The 10,057-nt window shown below is 47.6% G+C and overlaps 1 protein-coding gene across 2 annotated transcripts in view; it reads right to left on the reverse strand.

Moving 5' to 3' along the window:
- Nucleotides 1-9,457, reverse strand: part of ANTXR1 (ANTXR cell adhesion molecule 1) — a 95,327-nt gene extending 85,870 nt beyond the window's left edge. Inside the window, exon 1 of one of the 2 annotated variants that reach the window (XM_072978885.2) lies at nt 9,176-9,457. In XM_072978885.2, coding sequence (XP_072834986.2) covers nt 9,176-9,342 — 167 coding nt within the window. In that variant the 5' untranslated portion in view covers nt 9,343-9,457. Of the gene's footprint in view, nt 1-4,780; nt 4,870-9,175 lie in introns of those variants that run through there. The other variant, XM_072978886.2, reaches the window with a different exon arrangement.
- Between the last annotated feature and the right edge of the window lie 600 nt (nt 9,458-10,057).

A 10,057-nucleotide genomic window follows, 5' to 3' on the forward strand; every position in this document is an offset into this window, starting at 1 on the left:
GCCTTCCAAACAGCTGGTGCTGGACAGCTGGATGTAGGTCAATGGTCTGCTCCTGGCCTGCAGAACCCATCGCTCCAGAGACTGCCCAGGAAGATTCTGCTTCCCTCCCTCCCCCCCCCCCACTTTCCAGTGAGGCAGTGGAGAATAAAAAACAGCCATGGTGCTTAGAAACATTAATCTATTTTCCATGGATCCCAGAATCCATGCATTTTTTGGAAGATTTGCCACGGCCCAGCCTGGGAGTGCAGAGCTGTTGCTAACAACCTCTGTCCTCGGTTGCTGTGTCTCGCTGTTGCAACTTGGGGTTCCGCTGGTCGGAGGACTTGCGTTTTTGGTGGTTTGGACGCAACCTCCCCAGTTACACACCACTTTTCAAACTTGCCACATAAGTATATCTTCAAGGTCTTTTTCTCCCCTTGGAACAAGAACCCAAACATCTAAAATTACAGCTCTTTTTTCCAAGAGACCTTCCCACACAACTCTTCACATAGAAAAATGCTGCCGCTTCAACACTTAATGCCAGCAGCAAAAAAAAATAATAATAATAATTCTGGTTTCTTTTCAAGGAAGATGTCTTCTAAAATTCATTTAAGGAAACACACACACACACCCCAAAACCAGAAGGTCTGTAGTTCAGAGATGCCCAAACAAAGACATACAAATTAAGAAGGTGGTCCTGCAGCTTAAATGTATGCACCTAAGTAGCAGAGGGAGGGGGGGGAATCCAAAACTCTTCCTAGTTTAGGGATGTGAATAATTATTTTAGGACAACCTTCACTCAGGCCTAATTTTCTGTTTGTAATGTTGCTTGCATCCAGAGCAGCTAGGTGGATCCCAATGGCAGCCGATCCACTTCGGCTTTTAACCCACACTTTACAGGAGCTACCCAAAAGGTGACCCTGAGCCCAAAACTTAGCTGAGCACCCTTTAAAGATCTGTCAAAAGTTTGGAGCCACTCCACTGCCACTATGACAACATTGGCATTGTCCTCCTAAGGCTGCTTCTGGTGGGCTGGAAGAAGTTAGGATCCAGCTTAACTCATAGAATCAGAGGATGAGGGCATCGGAAGGGGCCTCTAAGGCCATTAAGTCCAACCCCTGCTCAAGGCAGGAATCCAAATTAAAGCAGATCTGACAGAGGGTGGCCCAATTTTCTCTTGAATGTGTTAGACGAGCATTCGCCACCTCTCATGGTTGTGGGTTCCATTGTCCTACTGCTCTAACAGTTAGGAAGTTTTTTCGTGATATTCAGCCTAAGTCTGGCTTCCTGTAGCTTGAGCCCATGATTATATGTCCTGCACTCTGGGATGATCGAGAACAGATCCTCCCTAATCCTGTTCCCCACCCCTTCTTCAACTGTCTTTTTGGCTATTTTGCTGGATGACCTTAGCCGGCAGGTCCTTCCACTGGGAGATCTCTGAGATTAGCCAGCTGAAGTGCTTTTTTTGTGATAGCATCACAGCTTTTTTCCAACACACCATAAACACCGCATATTTGAGTCAGAATTGCACTGTTAGATTCATGCAACTCTAGACCCAATGGTGCTGAACGCTCGCATTAATGACCAGTTCTATCTCATGCAAAGGAAACAAACAATGGCAGTGGGAAATCTCTCACTCAGGATAATCTCTCTGCCCTATTTTGAGACGTTTCTCCCACAGAGGTGGGATTAAAGCGTACGGTCTCCATCAGACTCTCACCCAGCTCAGCCCTCAGCTAGAATATGTAACCCAGCTCTCTTTCACAAGAACTTGAAACTTTGGACCCTAATTACTCAAAAGTAATTCAGATGTAACTATAGGTTTGGGGTCCAAATGTACTTAATGGCCATTATAGCTGCACGTTCTAAGCATGAGCAGGTTATAGACAGAGGGTGTATGTGCACTTCATCCCAAAATTTCTGAGAAGGAGGTGTGTCCCCCTCCCACTTTTACCACAAGCCCCTTATGTTTATAGAAAACTCTTTACTTCCTCTTTATTCAAAAGTAACTATACGAACTATGTTTTTGTTGCTTCTCAAACACACTGGGATGCCAGAAGCATGATGTCTTGTGAAAAAGAATTGTGTTACATTCCTAAAAAGTGAGACCATTACCTGGGAAGTATAAAACTAGAACAGCCAAACTGCAAGAGAAGTGAAGTTACTGTTTGTCATATTGCAGTTGTAACCCAATACCTTGTTTGTTGCAAAAAGGAAACCAATGTAACTTATCTATTCCTTCTAAGCAACCAACAGGAAAGTTGTTATAAAAACAGCAAAAACATATCTACAGAGCGACAGAGATAGGTTACATTTCTAAAAAACAAAAAATGTGGAAAGTAACCAGCCAGGGCTTTGTGTCATCTTAAAGATCAAGATGTTTCACTGTCAGCTGAGGTCCAGGAAAGGTTATGCCAACAGCTACAAGACCGGCACGTTGTTTTTATAGTGACAAGCATGTCTGCTGACCTCCCACGACCCCCAGAATTTGTAGTATTTAATCCACTAAAAGTCCAGGTGGCTCTCTCCCTCCCTCTCCATGTAGGTCATTTAAAAAATCTGCAAAAAAAAAAAAAAATAAAGAAAAAAGATTTGTGGTCCTTGTAAACAATCCAGAGGCAAGGGGAGATGGCACCTTTATGATTACCAATCTTGTGCTGTCAAGTTAATTCTGAGTTATGACAACTCTTTTCCAAGTGGAGAGTTTTCAGAAGTAGTTTGCCTCCTTCTGGGAGTGGCCTGGGACTGTGCAGCTAGCCCAGGGCCACCCAGGCTGGCTCTTCTGGCATGCAAAAATAGGAAAGCAGCTGTTCACCTCTGGCTCCAGATACCTAACTCACTGAGCTATCATGCCAGCTGACACCCTCATTAGACCCCCTGAAATATGACTAGCTGTCAGCTCTGCAAGCGTGTACCTCAGGCTGGGCCTTACAGAAGTGGGTGTGGTGCAGAAGAAAGATCATTAGACCCTTTGTCTAGCGAGATTGGAAAGGCATCCTAATTAATCTCCTGGAGATGATATCTGAAGCCTGCTACTTCCAGACCCACCCGGCAGCTCCCATTTTGGAATATAACACCCAACCTGCTGAAGACTTCTGTAAGAGTCAGCGGGTAGCTCATGTTTGCAAATTTTTAGGTCTAATTAAGGTATCACACACCCACACCTTCAGATTTTTCCTGCTTACCCTTGTTGGATACAAAGATCTGAAAAAGTGGGGGGGGGACAGAGCTTTTATTTGGAGACCTCCATATGACTGGGACACAATCTACAAACCATATGCCTAGATAAGCAAGATATTTTTAAATCCCACAAGGCTTTTTTTAAAAAAGAGATCCGAGAAAGAAAGTTTTCGAAGGAAGAAAGATGACGTAATGTGAATCGCTAGGAAACTCAGTGCAAGTATTCACTGCGAACTTTGGAGACCAGCTAACCCAGCTAACAAAAGCTTACTTCAAATTGAAATAGGAGGACATCCCAAAAACGCTTTAACTCTTAAGTCCCCTGGAAATGTGAGGGAGGGAAACTAGTACTTCATATGGAAGAGAAGAGAAGCATTTTAAAATCAGATTTATCACATCCGATGTCATCAGAGTAGCAGCATTTAATTCAGAGTCATGGGAAATGTGAACCAACTATAAAACTCTATTTGAGATTCAGTTGCAAAACCAGCTTTAAACTATGCTTTCACATTCATGGGGATTCTTGAGATTCTTCCAGGAAGGCCAAGTCTCGTATCGGTGATTTAGGATGGCAAACTGTGAAGGGCCAAAGAACCAGACAAGGTGGAAAGACCAGGTCACAGGCCTTCTAATGCGCCCCGTTTGCTTGGAATTCCGGGGACAAGAAACGACAATTAGCTTTTCCCAAGAACTAGATTAGGAAATAGGGACATACAAAGCGAAACAATCAGTTCTGATCAAAACACAAAAAGCCTCAATAAGGAGGATACAGGAAGTTTGACATGGGAACTTAGGAAAACCAAGCTCTAACTGTTTAAAATAGTAATAATAAATAGAATGACAAGACAAGTAAAAGCATAACGAGGCTTTAACTGGAGTACAAGAGAAAACAGTAGTTCAGCAAAAGTACAGACACCTCTCGCTTCTTGAAAGTTTGTGTCTTGAAAACATTTGCTTGGACTCCACAGAAATAAACATGGCAGATGTGTTATGACCTGGAGGGTTCCTCCAGTGGCAATAGAGCCCTGTTTAGGTAATACCTTTAAAAATTAGAAACAAGGTGAGCTTTCCAGTTCTCCAGAGAACTCAAGAGCTCACCTTTATCTGCTCTGTTTTTTTTTTTTTACAGACTGACAAAAGGTATTAGCAAACGAGAACTTTAATTCTGCAGTTGAATCACCCACTTGCTTCATTTATTTATTGGATTTCTATCCCGCCCATCTAGACCAAAGGTCTACTCTGGGAGGTTTATAAATTTAAAAACAATAAAAACCAGTAAACCTATATTATAGGTCCAAGATGGCAAAGTATAAGAAATTAAGACAGGGCAGGAGGGAAAGCCTGCCCAAATAGCCAGGTTTCAAAATTTGCAGTATTCCTGATTTGTCCTCTTGCCAGTCATGAGGACATTCAGGACCTGGGATTATATAATCCAGCGGGTCTCGACTTCCAAGCGAGCAGGAGCGCTCCCACAGGCCAGGGTTTCGTCAGGCCATTCTGCTAAACAAGAACATTACCTGAATATAATGCCAACACACACACACAAGAGCGACAGAAAGCAAACCTTTCCACACACCCCACTTGATATTAAAGGCAAAAGCTACAAGAGTACAGTACTCACTCGGGGTTTATCATCCCACCCTCAGGTCCTTAGAAATGCCTCAGAAAACAACCTGACACCCAGGTGCTTCCAAGGCCACCTGACGAGCCTTCCATTTATTCAGATTATGAGTGACCTGCAGCTGTGCAAAGAGGGCTGGACCGTCTCTTAAAAGGGACACTCCCCATTTTTGGAGTTAATCCCTACAGGCCACCCAGGTACGAACCTCTACATGTTCCCTCAAATGAAGAAAACAGGTGAACACTCTGCAACACTTATAAAAACAAAAACAAAATGGGCAAGGAACCATTCATACCAGAAGAGTGCATTTTTTGTGCTTCTGGACTATGGCTCCCAGAATTCCTAGGAAGCCAGGCCCATGGCTAGCATGCCGAGGGAATTCTGGGAGTTGTAGTCCAAAAACACATCACTCTGCACTCTTCTATTTTATCCTCTTAGCGTTTCCTAGAAGTGCCATTCAGTCTAACTCTATTTGTGTGCTACGAAATGCCTCTTCTCAGTTAGTTTTAGTAATTTTAGAGAGCAAAGATAAGTCTGCACCTGTAAGGTGTAGTTCAGCCTCTAAACTAAAGAAAGTATAAAATACAACAACTGTAATTTTTACCCCTCAGTATCTTCTAGATTAGAACAGTGCTTCCCAATCTTGGGTCTCCAGAGGTTCTTGGACCAAGACTCTCAGGAGCCTTCACTTCCAGCTGTGCAGACTTCTGGGAGTTGCAGTCCAACAACATCTGGGGACCCCAGGTCGGGAACCATTGCTGTAGAACGTGACTATAGGTTTAGTTCTCTAACACCAAAGTGAGCCACCCAGTGGGCTCACGTCCGCCACTTTCCACCCTCAATGCACTGAAGTATCATTAAAAGATAACCTGGACTGTGGTTGTATTTAGAGGATGCAAGCTGGAAACGAGGTACTTAGGTTTCTTTGAACGTCGCATGCCTATGCAGGAATCAAGGAAATGATGCAGGTTTCCCAGGAAGAGCATACGGATCCTGCCTGCATTCCTCCGACTGGGCTGGCTCACGGAAATGGCTGCTAGCGTGTCTGGACTACTCATGCTTTCTGCCAGAAGGCTCTTGATGTTGACTTGCTCTTCGGAGGTGGCTGGTGATGCCCTCTCCACAACCGCTGAGCCCCTCTTCCTAAGCAAGCCACGGATATGTCATTTGTAAGATGCTGCTCGCAAGTCCCATTGACCGCAAGTCAAACTGGAAACTGAGGCTGTTTAGCCCAAGGCTTCCCCTTGGAGAGCACCATACAAAGAAATGGCAGCTGTAACTTGAGTTTCTCTTGCTGTTTTTACATTCTGTTCACCAACAAGCCATCCTAATCTATCAGGCAGACCAGACGTCCCACAGATTCCACGAAAGCTTGTTTCTAAGCAAGGCATCTGTGAGACTGCCCTGTACAAGACCTTTATCATGGCATCTGTGCATGCACTGGAGTCTACCAGGTGGATAACGCCTTATCATCAGTCAACGGGTATACAGGAGTCTAAAGGGAAGAAGGGCACACAGCAGAGCCAAAAGGCAAAAAGACTCTGCAACTACCAATTCACCTCTCTCTATACTCCTTCCCCATTTATGCATCTGAGGATGTGGGGTTTCACTCACAAGCAGCTATGCTACAATACCTTTCTTCATAACCAACACGCCATGAGCGTCTTTGCTGCTTTTTACTGCAACAGACTGTCCCTGATACACCTCTAGACCACAGTGGACGTCCTGGGGCTTAGCTGAGCAAGCTGAACGAGGGTAGGCCCATTGAATCACCGAGAATTGGGTTGAGGAAGGGGTAGCCATGTTAGTCTGTGCAAGCGTTATAGGTGAGAATTTTGCTTGGCAACTCCTAAGTTCCCTTGATTCAGCGGGCCCACTCTAGTTGTGACTTACTGCACTAAGCAACAGGGTTTTGGATAATGGGTTCATCTGCAAAGAGAGAGCTAAGTTAACACCATGCTTCTCTGTGGGCTTCTGATGACCAAGAAGGCACCAAGAAAGGACCGTGATGGTTCCAATGCGATTAGCACCTTTCCCAACCTTGAAAACTAAAGGCATTCAACTTAGCACTCTTCTCCAGGAGACTGGAACAGATGGATGTGCCTCCTTCAAGGAGCCCCACTCATCTGTCTCCATGTGCCAGTTGTGGTATCTCTTATCTTGATACTCTGCCAGCACCTTACTTTGCCAGAGGCTCGCAGTGAGAAGCAAATGTGTGCGTGCAGTAGGAGGAACTGCCTCCATCCTGCCTGCTCAGGATCCTTCCTGTGATTGCTCCATCTCTGGGGAAAGGGCCAGTTTTGGCCCAGGGCAGCTTGCTGTTGACCTAGAGGTATAACATCAAGGAGTTCCACTGCTCTATTCCTCAGGGAATAGCTGGCACCTGACAAAATTTGGCGGCCCTTTCTTGCTTATGGGAATCAAGCCAAATCATTCCAGGGTTTGCGAGTCACCCTTTTAGAAGTATTTGCAACATGAGAATGTGTCCGAAGAACTGGAATGTCACTCGCAACAGCTTGCACAGAAATAAATGTTTTGGACTGAAAGGCACCACAATACTTTAGTTTTGATTTTTTTTTTTTCTGTTGCTGAATGTGAAATAGGTAGACTAAAGAAGTCACATGGCACTGTGGGCAGAACGTGAGAACTGCATCAAGAAGACCTGGATAGGAACCCACCAGATATCTTCCTCCTGTCCCTCCATCTCTCTCTCTCTCTCTCTCTCTCTCTCTCTCTCTCTCTCTCTCGTTCCATCTTTGTGAGGCTCAAACTAGACAAGATTCCCAGCTCAGATTTAGAAGCAGAGCTCCCTTGAGTAGGAAAAGAGGTCTGTCCATTCATGAACTTTTCTTGCGTCTGTACCTTGTGCTTAGCATGCCTTGTTTTGTGATTGGTTGCTGGAAGACAGGCACGGGCTTAATTTGCTAGTCTGATGGCTCAGGCATGTGGCTCTGAGGAAAGCCCATCCCTAGAGGACAGAGAGGTTGTCAGTTCTTAAATACTCATTAAGAGTCTCATGTAGTATAATCCTTGGTCTAACCCAAGAGTCACGGCTATGAAGGTAACATGAGATCCATCACACAGGCCCTTCGGCTCTGTGAAGGAAAATTACAAGACACTAATAGGATGGGGAAATAGTTGTGGGAAAACACACCCGCTGGCACTCAAACAACTACACAACAGCCGATTCTGCATGCTCCTGGAATCACATGGGGCTAGCACCTAGCTTCTGAAATCAGCTCAACGACTATTGTGACCTGGAGGAAGCAATGTCTCTTCTTAGGGGACGGGGGGATCTCTAAATGCTACAAAGCATATTTCCAAATATTGGGGGCCTGATGAAGCAGCTCTGTTGATCCTGGCATTCCGAACCGACTCATTTGTTTTCGTGACATGTCTCTTTCTATGAATTTTGTCAACAATCCCATTGCTTCCCTTGCTGGACCCCAGGCAGCTGGCAAAGAGGTTCGAGCCTAGCCTCCAGCTTCTTATGCAAACATTCGTGGCACGGTGTCAGCGGTGGGGTAAATAACATGAGCAAGCATTTTATGGATCCTCTCTGGATATCATTAGGTAGGCAAAGCAGCTGAGAAGAAAATGTGCATTTCATTAACTGGGAACAAAGAAAAAGTGACTCAGAGTTAGGCCAAGAAAAGGGGAGGGGGGAACAGCAGTGTATAGAGATGATTTCTGAAGAGAGAGAGAGAGAGAGAAGTAATAACAACAATGAACTTTCCAACACATGGGCCCAAATCAAAACTGAGTTTTGAACAACACAGAGGATGCCTTTACAGATCTGGAAAGACTCAGAGGATCCCAGCCTTTTAGTCAGCTGACATTTAAAGAAAAGTTATTTCATACACTTTCTTTCTTTCTTTCTTTCTTTTCCTTTCCTTTCCTTTCCTTTCCTTTCCTTTCCTTTCCTTTTTCCTTTCCTTTCCTTTTATTTTCTTTTATTTATACACCACCCTCTTAGTGCCAAGCACAACTCCTGGAGGATTACAACAGATGAAGCATACAATAAACATAAACTAGGATGGCGCAAAGAGAGCCGGGCCAAAGGGCCCCGAAGGCCATCTGCTGGGGTTTCAACATCAGAAATGGGGGGGGGGGATCCCAGGCCTCTTGGAAAGTCCGACCCGGGCGGAGGAGGTCTCCAAGGACCGGCCGCTTCCTTGGCCGGAGAGCTCCCAGCCCGGGGCGACAAGAGGAAGGTCTGCCCTCCACCGCGCGGGCAGGATCGGGGCAGATCCTGCACCAGCCAGGATCCAACCCCGCGGCGGCGCCTCGCCCGGGTCCCTTTCTCGCAGACAAAGAGCCCGGGCGCCGGGAGGGGAGAAGGCAACGGGGGACGCATCCAGCGGCAGGAGAGGCGCAGCGGAGGCGGGCACTTACTTGTCCAGGATGAAGTAGAGGTCGAAGCCCCCGTAGCAAGCCGCGCCGCCGTTCTCCCGCCGCCCGGCCGGCCCCTCGCCTCCGGCCACCAGCACCGCCAGCAGCCCGGTGGCCACCCAGAGCCCCGCCAAGCCCCGGCGCTGCGCCTTCGCCTCGCCGAGCGCCATGGTGGATGGAGGCAAAGGATGCGCGCCTGCCTCCTGGCTCGCTGGCTGGCCCGGCGCCCTCTGTGTGTGTGTGTGTGTGTGTCTGTGTGTGTAAGAGAGAGAGATGGGGGGTGGGTGGGGGTGAGCGTGGGCGGAGGCCCCTTCTCCCGTCCCCCGGTGCCTTTATCTGGCCGCCATGCAGCGCCTGCGGCCGGAGTGCGAATCCTCCCACGCGCGCAGCTCCAGGGAAAGGCAGCGGAAAGCAAGCGCCGGGCCTCCGCGATCGCCGGGCGGGGGCGGGTCAGGATGCGCCCTCGGGGGAAGCGGGGGCCTCGGCCGGCCTTCTCCTGCCTAGAGACGGCTCTCTGTCCCCCCCCCCCTCCGGCAATGGAGGCCACCTCGGGACGGCCGGTCTGGAAGGCGCAGGAGCCGCTTCCGGAGGCGATTTCTCCCGCCCTGCTCTATTCTGCCTAGCCTCGCATGGCTTGGCCTCAAATTTGGGAAGGCAGCTCCTCCGCCTCCCGCCTTCCCTCCCTCGGCGGCAGATCTTATTTCGGGATGGGGGATTGTCCGGGCGCCTCGCCTCGCCCCCGCAAATCCAGTTCCGAGGACGCCATCTAGTGGCCAAGAGGGAGAAGTGGATCGCGCACCGCCGCCGCCGCCGGAGAGGCTGAGGATGATGTGCCGGCTTCTGGAGCTTTTCATTCCCCAAATCCAAACAAACAAAAATACCAGC

The sequence above is a fragment of the Pogona vitticeps genome, chromosome 8, assembly GCF_051106095.1.
Source record: "Pogona vitticeps strain Pit_001003342236 chromosome 8, PviZW2.1, whole genome shotgun sequence".
Lineage (NCBI taxonomy): Eukaryota > Metazoa > Chordata > Lepidosauria > Squamata > Agamidae > Pogona > Pogona vitticeps.